Raw genomic sequence first — 18,947 nt, 5'->3', positions numbered from 1 at the left:
GACCCACACTGCAGCTGTTCGGCAGAATAGCAGGCAGCACCAGGCTGCAGTAGCAGCAGAAAAGTCAAAGGAAGGCACAAAGAAAGCTTTGGTATAGAACTAATAATAATAATATTTGGGGTTTTACGTGCCAAAACCACTTTCTGATTATGAGGCACGCCGTAGTGGAGGACTGCGGAAATTTTGACCACCTGGGGTTCTTTAACGTGCACCTAAATCTAAGCATACGGGTGTTTTCGCATTTCGCCCCCATCGAAATGCGGCCGCCGTGGCCGGGATTCTATCCCGCGACCTCGTGCTCAGCAGCCCAACACCATAGCCACTGAGCAACCACGGCGGGTTGGTATAGAACTAGCGCATGCACTGAACGCTGTAAGCTGGCGCGTTTATGAAGCCGGCTTATGAAGCTGACTGGCGATACCCTGGCGGGACAAGAAGCTCTCGTCCAGCAAGTACGTCGGTACGTCGAGCAGCCGCGGCCAGTCGAGTTCTGGAATGAGGACACCACCCTCTCGGCCTCAAGAGCAACATCCTCAATGGTCCAAATAAACACTTTCTCTATCTCTCTCTCTCTGTCTATCTTTCTTGCATTACGACATGTTCAATTTGCGATTCGTCTGAAATAATTAATTGTGCACTACTCTACGCGCGCGTGTTTTTCGCCTCAGGCTTAGAGCGTAAATTTATATACCCATTTTCGTTAGAGTAGGGTTTCAGCGTATTGCAATATTCTGAGAACTACTTTCTTAGCGATAATAAATGCGAGTTGAAATATTTTTCTTGTCGTTCGTGTCTTTTCCTACGTATAGCCACTGTTTGCGCGTTCGTACATTGAAACAGAAAGAAAGCAGGTGCATTTCATACCAGTTTCTCATCAATGACTTCTTACCTGAATCACGTAAGACGTGAGGTTTTGGACATCTCTGTCAACGTAGAATGGAAACAAGGTATAAATAGGAATGTCTTTAAGCACGTCAGTACAGTTTCCTATAACGGTAGATATATTTCGGTCTGTAGGATCTATAGGCCACTGACCAAATCCTGAACGATTCATTATTTTGTGCAGAACTTCAAGTTGATCTTGCTTTGCCGGAACTTCTGCGAAATTGAGAGAGCAGGCAGAAAAGAACTGGTTTGCTTGGCAGACTTGAGTATCGCCAGTTGTGGTACACAGGGTGTCGCAGATATTATGAACCAAAAAAAAAAGAAAAAGGCATGGAATATTCCACCCGTATAAGACCAAGAAATGCTACTTAAAGACTTCTAGGGACATGGACAGTAGTTTTTAATTCCTGACGTCCAAATACTTCATTAAAAGTTATCTGAGTTTTACATTGTGGCGGTCTAATATTAAAAATTTCAATTAAGCGGCTGTAGACAATTGTAGACACGTTAAAATTGGATGTTTCCACCAAGGTACTCAAGCGTGCCTACCTTTTTTCGGCGGGTGACGAATGATTCGAAATATGAATAATAATAATACACGACAGCGACCCCATGCACACAATAGGGTGCGTCGATACATTGACATCAAAGCACCCTAGCGCGCACGGGACAGCATCGCCATGAAACCGTCTCTGTGGAAAAGCAAGCTTTTCATCTTTTACTATGCCTACGGCGGCAATAACAGCATGCGTTTTTTTAAAAAGGTTTAAGAATTTCTATGCCTACCCAATGAGGAAACCCATCCGTTCGTCCGTCCCTTCACCCATCCCTCCATGCGTCCGTCACGTGAGGCGATCGCTTTTGTGACAGCGCCCGTAGCAGCGAGGGAATTGACCTTCGTGATTTCTCCAACTTGCGTCGTAATTCATTTGGCTGGTGCCTAATATTTCGCTAACTAGCTCTAGAAATAATAATCTTAGGAATCGCATAGCAATTACGAATTGGACCCTATATGTTCGCAAAACAGGTTCATTAGGAGTGAACGTGAAATGAACTCAAGGTATTCTTTAGATATATAATCGTCGTCAAGCTTGCGGCAAAATGCAGTATTGTTGCACTTACTTTCGCAAACGAAACGCCTTCTTGAGTGGCGCGGGACAGATACAGGTGGAGTAGCAATGCATTTCGTCGCACAATTTGGGAACGCGTGTCTGGAAACTCATTCCAGCTTCGGCGAGTTTGGAATTTTCCTTCCAAACTCGCCATCTCGCATTTGTTAATTACGATATGCAGCCTAGATCAATTAGCCAAAACATTATTAGTGAAATTTTATTTATTCGCTCACGCAATCGACTTTTACATAGGATAACGTGCCTCTTCGAGTAATACAGCTCAAGGAGTATACTTGTGGTATCTGCTACAGCTTATTGAAGCAAACTCTATAAAGATAACCAAAATAATTTTTGAAGTAGTAGATGAGCTGCCGGTGCTTTATGTCACTTAGGCGGAAGACGATGCGTTTGGGACATTTAACATTTTTGTTAAGGTACTCGTAATTCATGCTAAAAAAAGCGCTGCCTTTATTTTTTACAACGTCTTCACGACATTCAGCTCTCCGTGTCGCCCTTTCTTCAGCGCGTACAGCTGACCAGGTCTGCCCCTCTTTATCACTGGTGACTGTGTACTCGTCACTGGAAAGCTATTCTGAATTCCGCTAGCTCTAGTAATGGGGAGCAGTTATCGAAAAATCGCCATTCGCGACGTTGACTGTGTTTGTCTTCAGCTAGAGGCTGCCGTTAATTTTGTATATCGTATTTCGGTAATTTCGTATTGCCGTTAATTTCGTATTTAGTCGCAGCTGATGAGTTTTCTATTTTTTGCGGCTGTATGGGAGTTCGTAAGAGTAAACGCCCGAAGCACGCGAATGTACGTAAGTACGTACGCACGCAGGCGCACAGCGCATGTACGCGAGTAAGTATACGTATACTCGCGAGCAATACAATACGGTTCGCAGCCATGCAGAATTATTCGTTACTCAGGCGTGGAAACAGAAATTGACCAGCACACTGGAAATACTACAATGTTAAGTTTGGAATGCACAACTCAACTTGAAGCCTCATTCATAGGCGAATAAAAGAAAATGTCTTTGTTGCGAAATCTATGCTCAGAACATTTTTGCTTGGGTGTACTCATATTGGTAGTGCAAGACAATTTCAATGCATTGTTGTCTTTCACAGGCCAACTTGAGAGCGTTCCACGTACCTACACAGGCATTGTAGGCAGCACCAACCTTGTCCGTTATATTCTGGTTCTGCTCTACGAGCGTGATGTTTTCGAATATGCCTGGAAGCAAATAAACAAAGAAACATGCGAAATTTGCCCTAATGACTCGTGAATGCGCGACCCTTTTCAGCACATGACGACAACGTTTTTTTTTAGCTTGTGTACAAAAAGAGCTCACTGCACTGGGTCGTGCAAATACAATGGCAATAAATTTACACCCAGGGACACAGCTGGGTGTGCAGTTTCACGTGAGCGCGCTGGTAGTTTTGTCATTTCAAGGACTCTGCTTTAAGTTGTTTCGGTTTTGTCCCTCCCTATCAATAGAGAAGAAAAGGGGTTAACCGAGGGTCCCGATTTTTATTAGTCATATCATAAGAAGCCAACAAACACTGACACAAAGGACAACATAGGGGAAATTACTTGTGCTTAATAAATGGAAAATGAAGAAACGATAAATAAATGGAAATTCAAGTGGATGGAAAAACAACTTACCGCAGGTAGCAGCCGAACCCACAACCCTCGCATTTCGCGTGCGATGCTCTACCAATTGAGCTACCGCGGCGCTGTTTCCCGATCCACTTTTCTTGGGTATTCATGTGTCCCAGTAGAACCCTGGGAGTGTTAGCCAGCGCCACCACTCACAGACCTTGGCGGCGGACGTGGAATGTCCTTTTTGCCGCAGGCGTCACGAAAACGTGAGCTTTTTGGCTGAAGACAACTGGTCAATAAACCCACACATGCTACCTGAATGCATCAATATTGCCGGATTCTATCAATAGAGAGAGATAGATAAAGGGAAGGCAAGGATGTTCACCAGTCAGGAGCCCCGATGGATATCCTACGCTTAGGGAAGGGGAATAGAAAGAAGGGAGAGAGATGGAGGGCGTAGAGAGACGTGCACGGACAGTCCTACAGAGCCAAAGGTGCTCGCACAAGCCAGACGTTCTCAGACAGCATAAAACTGTTTTCGCTGCCTTCTGAGCAGGTGATCGGTGGGGACGGTGTTCTTTTATTTTCTGTTCACTCAGAAGATGATCGTCTAGTTTTCTGAATGCGTTGGACATGGATTGTCTTTGCGGTTCAAATTGAGGACAGCGACAAAATAGGGGATCAATATCATCCTCATAAAAAAAAAAAACGAAACCATAATCTCAAGGTCTTAAAATCCATGAGCCAATGGGTGCTACATATAAGAACCCGCATGTTCCACTACATCACATGCGCAAGTCCTATAGGCAATCAACGCATGGGGATTCGTAAGTTCATTTAATATTGCTGGATATGCGCGTATGGTTCTTTTTTTTTCTTCGGTGGTGAGCTGAGCTTCCGAAATACTATCGAATGTTCGAGGGGTTGGTCCAAAGCTGAACTCTTGCACAGTTGCCTATACGATCTAGAGTTTCGAAGTCTCAATGTCGCGTCGAGGTTTACAAGAGGCGGAATGCTGTACGCGAATAAAGCAAAGTGCATGTTCTTTAGTCTTGTCAAGAAACTGCCAGTTCTCTTTAGTCACTGTCACTCATTTAGTAAATAAAAGCAATTAGCTAACATTTTCATTGTTGTTCTCATGTCAAGATGTCAGATAGGAGTTTTAGCGAATCGTGAGGGGTGTAAAAAATGATGCCCGTCCAGCGATGTACAGGTCGCGAATTTATTTATCCCTGCATATAGTGAAGGTCGCGCGAAATGCGAAAACACCCATCTACTTTGATTTAGGTGCACGGCAAAGATCCCCAGGCGGTCCGAATTTTCGGAGTCCCCCACTACGACGTGCCTCATAGTAATAGGTGACTTGTTACTGGGCCGAGCATAGGCGACCATACCATGCGCGCTTTTTCCACGGAACACGAAAAGCTCCTGGTGATTTTTGCATGACAGGATCTAAGGAAAGGAACTGCTCTGCACGTTAAGCCTGAGATGAACAGCTTGTTCTTTCCCGCTGAGACTGCTCAATGGCTCTGCTATTCCGGGCACACCGGCGCGTATTCACATGGTACTTTTCATTTCTCGCGGGCTTTCGCTATTTACCGGAAAAGGTAATTGAATTCTTGGGTTTTTACGAGTCAAAACCGTGATTAGATTATGAGGCACGCCTTAGTGGGAGGGTCTCGGAATTAATTCTGGCCACCAGGGGATCTTCAATGGGCCCCCAACGCACGTAACACGGGCGTTATTGCATTTCTCCCCCATCGAATGCCGCCGCCACGGCCTGGATTTGATCCCGTGACTGCGGCCTCAGCAGTGAAAGCCGGACAAAGTAAACACGCGATCTGTAAATTGCTGGAAACGTCTTCGTTTTGACGTGTCTACGAATCTCTACAGCCGCCTAATTTGCATCTTGACAATTAGAAACACCAGACAGTTAGATAAATTTGTAAACAGGGATAAGGTGCCTCAGAAAGGCTGGCCAACGTTTCGATAGGAGGACCTATTTTCGTCAAAGGCAGATAGGTCCTCATATCGAAACATTGGCCAGCCTTTCTGAGGCACCTTATTCCTGTTTACAAACTTTATACCACACTGTGCTATTCCATCTGTCAGCCCCTTTCCTGATTTTAAAAAGTTGAATAGTTACATTTATTTAAATATTCTAATGTGAGGGAAAGGAAAACTACTGGCGGTTTCCTTAACGAAGCTCTAAACAACGTGCACATGGTTTTATTCACGTAGAATGATGCCCTTTGTTTAAGAAAGAAAAAAAAAATGCGGGGTAAGACAAGGAGCTTAGCTAGAGTAAGTACCAGTTGGCTACAATGGTCTGGGAGAACGGTAAAAGGAAATAATGATAATTTAAGAAACAACAAACTTACAAATATTCCCACAATAATGAGGTGGTATGTGCTACAACATTCAAAGTGGTTCGCACAATTCACAAGACCTTAATACCTTGAGCCCAACGTTGAAACTCGGTGCATGATGGCATGGTAGCTCAACAACCTCGATGGCAGATTCCATTTAGGTCGAAGTGGACACTCGAGGAATAAATTTCATACTCTCGTGGCAGATTTTACGTTCACAGAAGGATTTGAATGTGTACGGGGCTTCCCAGTTCACGTTAGCCAAGCTCTTAAAGCTACAATACAGAATATACGAGGACGCACCCAATGGTATTCAGTCAGCAGTGACGTACCCCACCAGAAGGATTCGTCTTTCATAATTGCACTACCGATAATTAGATCAGATTAATTATACATTAAGTATATTCTATATTCTATTTTTCAAGACCTCGGCTACCGTTGGCTAGGGCAGAATGTATATGGGTGTCTCACTTTTCAGAGTCTCTTGCAGTTCATCCCTCAGCAGGTAGATGTTCCCGGTACTCGACTTTTCCTCTGGTATTTCGTGGTTCTTCATCCACCCGCCGCAGGCGTACGAGTAGAAATCGTCGCAAGGCTGGACGCTCGTGTTGAGCGACTCGTTTATCAGCTTCGCTGTAAAGAAAATTGTGGCGTTAATGTTTTTGTTAGAGCAAGTTTTGAAACCAAGTCGTGTACCATGACATTTTCTGCTCTAATAAACAAGTCATAGATAAAGTAAACATTCAACTTTTATTGATTTTTGTACGAGCCACGCGACAAGGTCGATCGCATATAATGCATCGATGGTACTCTACATTTTTTTACTAGAATACTATAGATGTATCTGTGGTTGGGTTCGAACACTGCCCTGTTTTAAAAACATTTATTATTTCAACTATACGAGTAGCTCCGAAACGTAACTTTATCTATTCTGAATATGCGGATAATCGCGTGCCGAATTGTTTTTATTATGTAAAAAAAAAGAGACGTTGGGACGCTTAACGCACACTGAAGTCAATGAGAGTCACAACAGCAGGGGGCGACTACGGAATAATTTCGATCACTTCGTTTTTCTTTTAAATGCACCAAGACCCTTTTGTGATTTCTACCCATCGTCAGATTGCTGATACCGCTCCTAGGAGTTGAACCCGGCACCTTGACCTCAGATGGGGAACGCCATATGAACACTGAAGCGTCACGGCCGTCATTTATTTACCGTGTTTCAGGGCTACGCTTATTCAGGTAGTTTACCATGGAATTGATGTCGCTAGTCACTGCTTCTCCTTGACGGCTTTAGAGATAGCTGTCTACGCATAGCCTGTTTCTTGTCATTTTATATTTCACAGGCATTTTAGGACCAAACATTTGTGCCTGATTGGTTACACTTTTATTATTCGACGTGAGGCCATTCGATATCACTTTGTGCGCTATGTACAGGGCATTTTTTTTCGTTTCTAACATTCTCGACTTATTTTAGACGCAGTTACCTGCAATGTACTCGTGGGCATTTTGTTTAGCATACTGAACTTACATATTTAGATAACACATACTAGAGAGTAAGAACGCACATGATGACACCTTGGAAGCCTTCAACCGAGAAAGATGGGGGCGAAAGCTCGAGAACCGTATACCAGCGAATATAAACAGGAACTACAAAGCCGCAAGTGAGTTATTTAACGAAACGCCAGTAGACCAATTGCCCTTGCGGCGTTGCCACTGCGGCATCCAGATCGGTCTGCCTCGTAATCTGATTAATATTCGGGAGTAAGCTTGTCGAGGAACTGTTGAATGTTCTTAAGAAATAGAGGAACCTTGTGAAAAAAGACACGTGAACAGCACAGCTTTATGAGGTTAGGGTTAACGCTCTTCTGGCCTTAGTTGGACTTCTGGTAAATTTAATGCTTTCAGCATACGTATACACAGGCATGCACATGCGCAAACGAACACAAACCCACAAAAACTGCTTCGGTGCATGCCAAGTACGTTACCTCGTTCGAAACAGACGGGATCACAACAGACAGTGTAGTTTTCTGGATGGGAAATTCAAAAGAACGAACACAGGCATTAGTAACAGCAATTGGTATTGCCACGCGTGCATTGTATGACATTTTGCCAGTGACCACTTCCACCAGCTTGCTGGTGCATCAGGTTATCGCTCTAGCTCAAGTCGCGCTTGCGGCACTTGAAGCTTCGTGAACATTGCTATGAATTCGACAGAAAGTTAGGCGGGTCTAACCAGATAGCTCGCATGACGCATAATACTGCGACAAAAATATCGAACCTGCATGAGTGTACCTCTGTTCTGCATAAAAAGGTAACTTCCTAAACAATACCTGAACGCATAATGTCGGCTCACAGGCATCTAAAATACCAGACCGACTTCTTAATGAAACGGTGAATAATATTGAACGATTGTTTGATTTGATTTACTTTCTCTGACGGATCCATTCGGCGTGTCACTCGGGGTGTGCCCATTCTTGAGCTGTACTGCAGAATGGGTACGTCACACTGGCACGCAATATATAGGCACAGAATCCTTAAATTTTGCTTGATACGTGGCATACTTTCCACCGCATATGCCGGTCATCACGATCCTTCCCTGAATAAGCATCACACATCGCCTTTGTCCTTGTGACGTCGCTGCGTATACGTATCATGGTGTGCTTTCACCTGAATTGGAGGAGGAGGAGGAGTAGATTTTAATGAAGAGAAAGGAGGAGAGGTCGGCCTGGAGATCGTATGTCTGGCCTGCCACTCCTTACTGGGGAAAGGGGAAGTGGGAAATACAGGGAAAGGTAGGTGGCGAGTGATTATGTTATGGTACTGTGAGATACTATGTACACGTTGTCCAATATGCGGATGCACATTGTAGACGCAATCCACGCAAGAGTAACATTGTCCACGAAAAAAGCAATCTTGTGACAAAAAGTTATTGCACAAACACATTTTGCACTGACTGCACCTCTCACAGGTTCTAGAGGCGATCGTCTAAACCAGTCTCACTTAGAAAGTTCAAAAGTGATTTTATGGCACGTTGGGCACAGTCAACTCTCCTCCACGCGCCCAAAAGCTTTTCTTCCGAAAATGGGTGGGAGTTCAAGCAGTCAAGAGTAGATTTGAGTGCTCTTCGTTCGGCTGCATATTTAGGACACACGCAAAGTACATGAGCTATTGCCTCGGGAGTGTAACAGACGCTACAGTCAGGGTCCTGTGCTTGTCCAATCTTGTGGAGGTATCGATGGGTGTAAGCCACACCCAGGCGTAATCGATGAATGAGTGTTTCCTGGCCTCTCCACAACCGAAGTGGAAGCCGGAATTGTAAACCACCGTCAAGTCTATCGAGGCGCTCTTGCCGACCTTCGGGGTTGTCAGTGTCACGCCATAGACGTTTTGATGGAGTTATGGAGCAAGGCGTTAATGTCATACAGGGAAAATGAATTTTTGTAATGGTTCTGTCAATGTGCGCCTTTTTTCCTTCCGCGCCAGCCGGTTCATTTCTAGCTATTCCACAATGGCCAGGAATCCACTACAGCATGATGGTATGCCCGGAATGACACGCCTCAGCAAGCAGAGACATGATGTAATAAACCAGAGGTCTATATGAGGTTCTGTGATTCATATAATTGCTGATGGGTAGCAGTGCTGGTTTTGAGACACAGAACACTGTCCCCTTCTCGAGGCTTTGTTGCAGTATGCAGTGAAGTGCTTCTCGAACTCCGGTCAACTCAGCAGCTGTAGACGACGTCTTGTGTCCTATCTTGAATCGTTGTGCGATCCCCATTCCTGGTACCGTGTAGGCCGCCTCGAAAGAAGTCTGTGTCACAGACCCATCTGTAAAAACATGTTCGGAATATCCATACATGTAAGCAGTGTATGATAACACGAAATGCTTGAGCCCAGCAAGCGGCATTTTCGACTTCTTCGTTATTCCAGAGATTGAGAGTCTCACTGTTGGCTTTGCTATCGCCCAGAGTGGAACTTCGGGTGCATCATACGGTTCGAAGTCCGACGGCAACAAGTCTTGTTGCGACAACATGGCTTCTGAGTAGGCGTCGCAGGCCGTATGCTTGTGACCTGAATTGGGGTCTGAACTTCGGCGTGCTTGTGAATGATGCAGTGCCTGAAATGAAAAACATCACCGCCCAAGCATTCCGTACAGATGGTTGACCAGCGTAGCTGACACGTGGTTCCCGGAGTTTATCACTGCGTTATCCCGACGGTTCGTTAGACGATGGCTTCGTAAGCTGCCGAATCTTCAGTACACAGTTGCTGCTTGCGCTCGGCTGCACGAGCCTGTTCTGGTGCCCGGGCTGCAGCATCGGCACGGCGTAGACAAGATGGTTCCCGGTTATGCTTGCGGCATTGCTAATCGAAAGCTTAGGAGCACGTGTGACGCATGGCCTACACATTTCGGAGAGAGAAACTGCTGTGCGCGTACTCGGCCGCGACGGATACAATGACGTCACTGCCGGCGCAGCCAATCGCGCGCCTTTCGTTGTCTTTCTTTTTTCCCGTGCGTGCGCATGGGGTTGCAAAGGAGGTTTAGTCGTACAGTAGACAGACGGACGGACGAATTGGCTAGTCATATACAGCTTCGCTGTAAGATTGCGTGAGAATAAAGTTGGGACCTTTGTTGTCGATAAACAAGCCTTCCATGACATTTCACGTTGCATACGACGAAAGAACAAAATTGTATTCATCCCCTTGGCTTCTTCGGCATTTAAATAAAAGAGTTAATTTTTCTCGCTTGGGTTGCTACGGTGCATGACCTGAGTATGAAACCACATATAAGCATGAGGGCGCGTTTCATAGAGATACTACAATAGTGACTTTTAATATGTGCTGTCCATAATCATTAAGCTTCGCTTCGCGTATATATATGCCAACATGTCCATTGGATCTACATATTTGTTTTATTTGTGATTGGATGCAATATACCGCAGATACACTTATTGCATTTCTGAAGGATATTTGATTACACGGGTTGCATACAGCAAAGGACTAGAATATATAGAACAGCCGCCCTGGCGCTTCACACTTCGTGTTACATGTGGATGTTGGGAATGGGTGGCAATTACAGATTGAAAGTAATAAGTTCTCAAACACGTTAATTTGGAGTGAACTTGAAATTTACGCGTTTACTCAATTTACTCCATGACTCCTGCTGAAGCGGGAGTCATTGACTGACGCAGCACGGCAGCATTGCTTTTCTAAATCTGAGCCCCTTTCCATCGCCTTATATTTTAAGTAACTTTATGTACGAGTCCTCATTGTGGCGCTATACACCATCATCTTTACTGAAGTCTATCGCAGGGTCATCAAGCCACATCAACAAGTTTACTATCATTGACATAATTCTTTAGTAAAGCTTATGCCGGTGTGTCCTCCTCAAGTATATGCAAAATAACCTTACACTGGATAGAATTTTTGTAACACTGTAATGTATTCAGAATAGTCATGACGCTCTTTGGTAAACGTGGCCCTTGCGCAAAAAAGAAACCTACAAATCATCGTCATCGTCTCGTACAATGGAGGACTAATTTTCGCCAGGTGTACATATTTGGTGAAGAGAGAGCGGTTCTGAACAGGACAAGAGACGATAGGCACGAGAAGTGAGTGGCAACCGTAAGGTTCATTCGAAATTGAATGCTATGTGGCTGACCATGCGCAAGAAAGCAAGAAACATTTAGAAATCACGCTTGAGACATGACAACTATTCTTTGGGCAGATATATGATTGGCCAGCTGACACACGATTCTGGACATCGATAGTGTAATTTGCGCTGATACGCACAAAACAAACGCAGACCCAACGCACAATGCGGAATCTAAGTGAAGGGGCTAAATAAATGCTTCGACTCTGCTTATCTCCTGTAACCAGCGCCTTTTGCAGCATCGCCATCATGTGCTTACGCAGTATAAGACGGCTAGATGAAGAAATGCAACCAATCGATCTAAGTTACGCAAGCAACCATGGATTACCCTCCCTCAGAGATCAGCGGATCTTTAATTTGGTCATTGCCACTATCGACCCCGTTTATAATTGCACTGTCCCCATGACAGGTCCACCTTAGTCGGCAAGACGGCGACCCAGCAGACATGTTAAACGCCTGAGAAAACGGCATAGAAAACTTCGCTTTAGTAAGACACTTAGTGGCTAGAAGGTGTATATTTGTTGGAATGAGGGCACTCAGAGATTGTGTCTTTTTTTTTTTCATTGCGTAATTCTGTAGAGAACGCAACTGGTCCCTAACACACTTGTAGGCCTCGTACAGATGGACACACACACCAGGAAGGTTAGCAATGGGACCTTCTCTTTGAGACGACTAAAGCTTTTATTCTTATGTTATTTGTGTGATGTTACAAACGCAGCACTTAGTCAGGCGATCGTAACTGATATTTTCAAGAGTTCGTATGTGGTTGGTATATGTCTGAAAAATGTCATTTTGAAGACTCGGGCATTTGAATTCTTCTGTAAATGTCACTATCACGAACTGTAGTGTCAGAAACTTGCCTTCTGGTTTTTTGGCTGTCGTTGGGATTGAAAATGACAGAAAGGTCATCACGCTGGCTAACGTCATGAGATTCATGACTGTTCTTCCGTCTTCTACAAAAGTGAAAAAGTACATAAAAGAACAAATGTTGTGGTCAGTTCGCAAAACGCAGGTAAGAAACGTTCGTCAGCAATGTTGCCGATATGACCTTTAGTGTGGCGGAGAGAGCATTTTCGGACGTCATTGGTGACCTTTCAACTGGAAGGAATACTTTTTCGCTGTGTTAATATTCTGTCTAATAATTTTCGAACGCATATGCTTTGAGTCACTGCATTCATTCATTCATTCATTCATTCATTCATTCATTCATTCATTCATTCATTCATTCATTCATTCATTCATTCATTCATTCATTCATTCTCTAGGATGACACAATAATTTTGCTATCTGATTTCTTTGACTATTCTGTTAGACCAAATATACGGAAACTCAATGAATGGATACTGCCAAGTAAGGCAGGGTCCATTGGGAAGGCAGAGTCTCTTTTCTTTGTGTATTCTGTTATGACCGAATATAACGACAAATCATTTTACCCTGCCTTCTACAATGAAAGGCCTGGAGAGGCAAAGCCGAAGGGTGGGTCTAAAAATTAATCCGCAGAAAACTAAAGTAATGTTTAACAGTCTCGGAAGAGAACAGCAGTTTACGATAGGTAGTGAGGCACTGGAAGTGGTAAGGGAATACATCTACTTAGGACAGGTAGTGACTGCGGATCCCGATCATGAGACTGAAATAATCAGAAGAATAAGAATGGGCTGGGGTGCGTTTGGCAGGCTTTCTCAGATCATGAACAGCAGGTTGCCATTATCCCTCAAGAGAAAAGTATATAACAGCTGTGTCTTACCAATACTGACGTACGGGGCAGAAACCTGGAGGCTTACGAAAAGGGTCCCACTTAAATTGAGGACGACGCAACGAGCTATGGAAACAAGAATGATAGGTGTAACGTTAAGGGATAAGAAAACAGCAGATTGGGTGAGAGAACAAACGCGGGTTAATGATATCTTAGTTGAAATCAAGAAAAAGAAATGGGCATGGGCAGGACATGTAATGAGGAGGGAAGATAACCGATGGTCATTAAGGGTTACGGACTGGATTCCAAGGGAAGGGAAGCGTAGCAGAGGGTGGCAGAAAGTTAGGTGGGCGGATGAGATTAAGAAGTTTGCAGGGACAACATGGCCACAATTAGTACATGACAGGGGTAGTTGGAGAAGTATGGAAGAGGCCTTTGCCCTTCAGTAGGCGTAACCAGGCTGATGATGATGATGACTTACTGGCCAGCCTTCATAGCAGAAGCGGATGTAAATATTTGAGTGATAGTCATGCACGCAATTACTAATTTGTGTCCTTCGGAAAGTCATTCTTAAGATCATCGCCCGGTCCACTGTAAGATCCTGTCGCAGAACAGGCGAACGAGTTCGAGTCCTCAGGAATAGCTGAAGCCTGCTAACTGTTCTTTTTCTTGTTTGTGCCATCCGACTTTCTTTAATATTTCGAATTAGTTCTGAAAATTCCCCTCTGAAAAATAGAGATGGTCAGTCTTTTGAAACGCACTGCTGCAAGCAACAGTAATAACTTGCGTGATGAATCGAAATGTCTAGCAAGCTAGTAAAGGTAACGATTAATTAGGTTATTACACATTGGCTTCAATAAACTTGTTCATATTTTGAAGTTCCAGCCAGAACTTCCCAATAATAATACGACAGAATAATACATTCATGTTAGACCTGGCAATCTTGAAATGCAAGGAACTTAAGTATGCTACCCGCACTGGCTTCACGTGGTTTGTGCCTAAAACGCGAACGAATTATGGTCGCCAAATGCTTAGATACATTCTTCCACAGACGTTAAATAACGCGCTGTGAATTGATGTTAATTTATGTACTGCTGATACTTATGTCATAGTGCTTTGTGCTTGTTTTGTTTTTGCCTGTAATGTTCAAATACCGTTTCATTTGTGTCAATGTTGTTATTGCGAATGCTTTACACATGCTGTATGATACAATGTGATACTGTTGCCAAGTCATTGTAGGGTGCATCGACTTCCGTCAAGCCTTTCTTCTGGCTTTTTGTTGATGCCCCCAACATCCTCATGACGATGTTGAATAAAGAATTGAATTGAATTAAAAAGAATTGAATTGAGTGCTTTTAGCGCCACCACCACTCTGAATTGACCGTCCCCAAGCTATGTTAAAGACAGATAGGCGTTGCCATAATCTATCGAAAGCTCAAGTACCATACCGCATCAAAGAAATCTATGCGTAAAAGAAGTTCATTACATTTTTGTTTAATTCGTTCTTCCACAAGGAGGAATGATATGTAATATCGGTGAAATATATTGCCTATAGTACTTCATAACTAGTTTTTCTTAACAACCATGGCGGCTTAGCGGCTATGGCGTTGTTATGCTAAGCACGAGGTCGTGGTTTCAACTACAGGAAAGGTTGGCCACATTTAGGTGTTGGCGAAATTCAAAAACACCTATGTGGCCTTCACTGAGCTCCCGCTAAAGATTCCCTGGCGGTCAAAACTGATCCAGAGTCACCCACTAGAACGTGCCTCATGGTCAGATCGTTGTTTTAACACGAAAAACCCAAGAAATTTTGGTTTGCTTAACTACTAACAATTGAAATATCGCTCAAACGCATCAATGCCACTAATAGCGCTTTGCACTACGTATATACCATTTAAGTTTTAATTTTGAGGTATCGATCTCAGCTTATCAAAAATAATACCTTGGGCTTTCGTATATGTGTTTCGCAATACATTTTAATGACGGCTATTTCGAAACAGATTTTAAATTTACAATTTTGACCAAGCACGCACGCGTTCGCTACTGAACATCTTCGATATGAAAATTTGAACAAATGTCTGAAGTACAATACTTCAATGAAATACACAGCAATCTTGCACCAGCAGCAGCTGTACCAAAACACTTACGTGACGGTTGAGTCGGTGTTTTTTTTACCCTATCTCGAAGGTAACGAATGACTTCTGAAATGAAGGTAACGAAGGTAACGAATGACTAGAATTCGAATGACTTCTGAAATCGTCAGCGCATCATAGTACAAGACAGCGTCCCCAAGGCTTTTAGTACTTTTATTCCGAGCAAGCTTTGACGCACGGATATCGCGCCCTTTATTGAGAGTTGCCGCTGTTTAATACGCTCACTGCACTTTATTTTGAATTTTTGAATTGAATCCGCATCCACTCTCACAAATGACACAACCCTGACATAACTAAGAAGAAAATCATGGACCTTATGATCTAGTTGGGGAACACAAATGGCGCAGGATGATTGACGATGTCAATGATTTTCTTTTTATGCAAGCCAGTGTTCTGTCAGATATGAAGTGGCATGCGAACGAAAACAAGCAAGCTGAAACGGCACCGATGCTTCTGAAACCATCTGTTAACCTTATGTTTCCGAAAGTTCCTACATCAATTCAGTTTACATTAACGACCTCACTTCCAATTCACATTTTCCTTACGATTCTCTCATATTTCGCGATATACCTAATGATAACGACCGCTCCTGCCTGGAGTCTAACCTAAATATTACAGTTATTTGGTGCAGTACACGGCGAATGCATTAAAGTGTTAAGAAATGTAAGGTCATGCATATATATGAGCCCTTTAACCTACTATCTTGACAACGTACGCCTTCAAACTGTGAATTAGGTCAAGTACTTGGGGCATTCATATCATATCTAACCTGTGATGGGCAATTCGCATGGAATACGTCGCTAATAATGCCCCTCTAGTATTAGGGTACATAAGTCGCAACTTATAGAAAGCCCCATCTGCATTGAAATAACTATTTTGTAAAACTTTAGTAGGTTCCAAGCTTGAATACGCTTCATCTGCGTCGGATCCCTACCATGAAAACCAAATTACTTCGCTCGAACTCGTACAGAATAACTCTGTTCGCTTCATTGTTTCTGACTATAACCATACTGCGAGTACAATATAAATGGAGACAAATCTAGCCATTCTTTCTCTTGCGCCACGTCCTAATGCATCCCAGTTGAGTCCATTCCACATGTTATACCTCCGTACTCTACGCTTCGTCCCCTACTAATCTCTAGACCTCGATATTTGTCCCATCGTGTCGACCACCACCATAAAGTTGCCATCGCATCTTGTAAATACTCAAGAATTTCGACACTCTTCAAGGGCAAAGCTCTTGGGCGCCCGTTCCTGCGTTGAGCGTCGGCGTGCCTCAGCGTCGTACCCCTCCACCGAGCGAACGAGCACAGCGAAATACGAAAGCGAACGCGGAGGACATGAATTAGTGTAAACCTCGTCGCTCGAAACATCTATGTGACTTTAGAAATTGGTCATTTTTTTTTTATTTTCAAGAAGGTACTACAGTATAAAGGCAAGAATGGGGCTCTTAGCACCTTGGGGAAAACTGCAGCTTTTTCAGCGGGATTGTCAAAGCAATAGCGGCACAAGTTTCCCCATACGGGACTTTATGTGCTTGCTCTTTGCATCCGTGAGCTGGGACCCTCGGATCTGCAAGCACAATAACTAGTTTTCTAGGCTTGGATACACGGACTTTCTTTCATTTCTTCTGCACGCATTAACTGGGCAAGCAGAGTAGGAATCCATAAAGCTCAGCGCTAATTTACGAGCGCCTCGTTAACTCCAGTATGGTCGGCGCTATTAGTTTTTCAACACCTTATTTTAGCATTCGATTGCTGCAACTGCCTTGAGGACATTTTGTTTTCTTCTATAAGCAGAGCAAGAGCCTTCCGGTGGCACTATCGTGCAATTGCAATTCATCTTCTGCCATCACTTCTTTGTAAATATTTGTGAGTGCGACTGTAAGAGACGTGCCATCGTTGTTCACATTTGGAGGGAAAGCAGAATTATGCCACGTGTGCCATGCAAATTGAGAAAAAATTTTAAAATACGCAAGCGTCCTGCAGCTGGACACAACCAAGGTAACGTTTTTTGCATTTTTATTTATATTTTTGTATTTGTATTTTTTGATTTTTTTGTATTTAACTTTTTGTGCTGTGTGACTAGTCGCGCCGCACTTCGTTACTTTTGGAGGGCTTTCTTTCAGGCTAAGAAAAAAAACATTTATGTAGCACCTACTGAAGAGAAGAAAATTGGTAGGGAATTCTGCAAGGTGGTTTACAATTTTATCATCGAAGCTTATGCTCTGAATAATATATTTGAACAGGTGAATGAATAATAATAACTAATTATGTAATTAGGCGAAAGAAAAAAGATTGTTCGATTTGCTCCAAGCGACGGCAAATGCATTACCTTGGTTCTTTCCAGCTACATGACATACGTATATTTTTTGAAATTTATACTGTACTGTACTGTAATTTGTACTGTGCACAGTACGCACCCCACCCGAGTCCATTAAAACATCTGGCCACACTACCTTTAGAAAGTACACAGGCATGATTTTGGGATACCATCCCTAATTGTTGCCGCAATCTTCCATAAGACTTCATCCCGCAACTAAGTCATTGGTTTCTCCTTGTTTGGCTTGACGGGCGGTGCGCCTCAGAGTACATTAGGAATCAGCCAAAAAAAGGGAGCTGTCCCCTCCCGCTCTTAAACAACCATCTTTGCTGCTATCGCTCGAGAGGTATTCTGAGCATGTACATAGTTATACTGACGACTCACCAACTATGCAGTGTTCGTACGGAACCATGCCTTTCGAAGCGAGATCCACCACCACCAGTCTCAAAACGTGCCAAACTACGACGTCAACGGCCGCACAACTTGAAGCTCTTTGCGCTGCTAATCGTCTCCTCTGCTAAGAGCCTCGAATATGGTCAATATTCAGCTACCCGAAGGCACCACTTAAGTATTTTTATGGGCCCTGTAGAGCGAAGCACAGAAGCAACTTGTTTTCAAGATTATGAGACTAATCGATACTTTGGCAGAGAAAGGTCACCGCTCTGCTGAGCACGAGGTCGCGGGGTCGAATCCCGGCCACGGCGGCCGCATTTCGATGGGGGCGAAATGCGAAAACACCCGTGTACTTAGATTTAGGTGCACGTTAAAGTACCCCAGGTGGTCGAAATTTCCGGAGTCCTCCACTACGGCGTGCCTCATAATCAGAAAGTGGTTTTGGCACGTAAAACCCCATAATCTAATCTAATCTAAAGGTCACCGCATGAGATTTCAATGGCCTAGAAGTGAATGCGCTGCGTTAAGTAACGACCACGCCGTTAACGCTGGTTGGTCAGCACATTAAGGCCTCAAATACGAGCTGACTCCTTTACCAAGGTAAGATGGCGCTAGAAAGCTTCGAGTACTCGCATGAGATATCACGTACTCCACGTGGAACACACCCAAGTTTCCGAAACAACCAGCTGCACTATCCGAAGCCTTCGGTCCACCTTCGCATACCAACCAGAGCCTGACGACGCGAAGCAACCCTGCCTTTAATGGAA

At 43.8% G+C, this 18,947-nt stretch overlaps 1 protein-coding gene across 6 annotated transcripts in view; it reads right to left on the bottom strand.

The window, feature by feature from the left end:
- Positions 1 to 15,579, bottom strand: part of LOC135901932 (neprilysin-1-like) — an 80,851-nt gene extending 65,272 nt beyond the window's left edge. For 4 of the 6 annotated variants that reach the window (XM_070525253.1, XM_070525256.1, XM_065431773.1 and 1 more), the window contains exons 1-6: positions 15,460 to 15,579; positions 12,480 to 12,572; positions 7,955 to 7,996; positions 6,438 to 6,599; positions 3,148 to 3,228; positions 890 to 1,098 (exon numbers count right to left, since the gene is read on the bottom strand). In XM_070525253.1, coding sequence (XP_070381354.1) covers positions 890 to 1,098; positions 3,148 to 3,228; positions 6,438 to 6,599; positions 7,955 to 7,996; positions 12,480 to 12,555 — 570 coding nt within the window. In that variant the 5' untranslated portion in view covers positions 12,556 to 12,572; positions 15,460 to 15,579. Of the gene's footprint in view, positions 1 to 889; positions 1,099 to 3,147; positions 3,229 to 6,437; positions 6,600 to 7,954; positions 7,997 to 8,396; positions 8,503 to 12,479; positions 12,573 to 15,459 lie in introns of those variants that run through there. The other 2 variants (XM_070525254.1, XM_070525255.1) reach the window with 2 other exon arrangements.
- Between the last annotated feature and the right edge of the window lie 3,368 nt (positions 15,580 to 18,947).

Source organism: Dermacentor albipictus, chromosome 9, assembly GCF_038994185.2.
Source record: "Dermacentor albipictus isolate Rhodes 1998 colony chromosome 9, USDA_Dalb.pri_finalv2, whole genome shotgun sequence".
Lineage (NCBI taxonomy): Eukaryota > Metazoa > Arthropoda > Arachnida > Ixodida > Ixodidae > Dermacentor > Dermacentor albipictus.
Note: the sequence above shows the minus strand (reverse complement) of the source record. Positions and strands in the feature narration are given on the sequence as shown.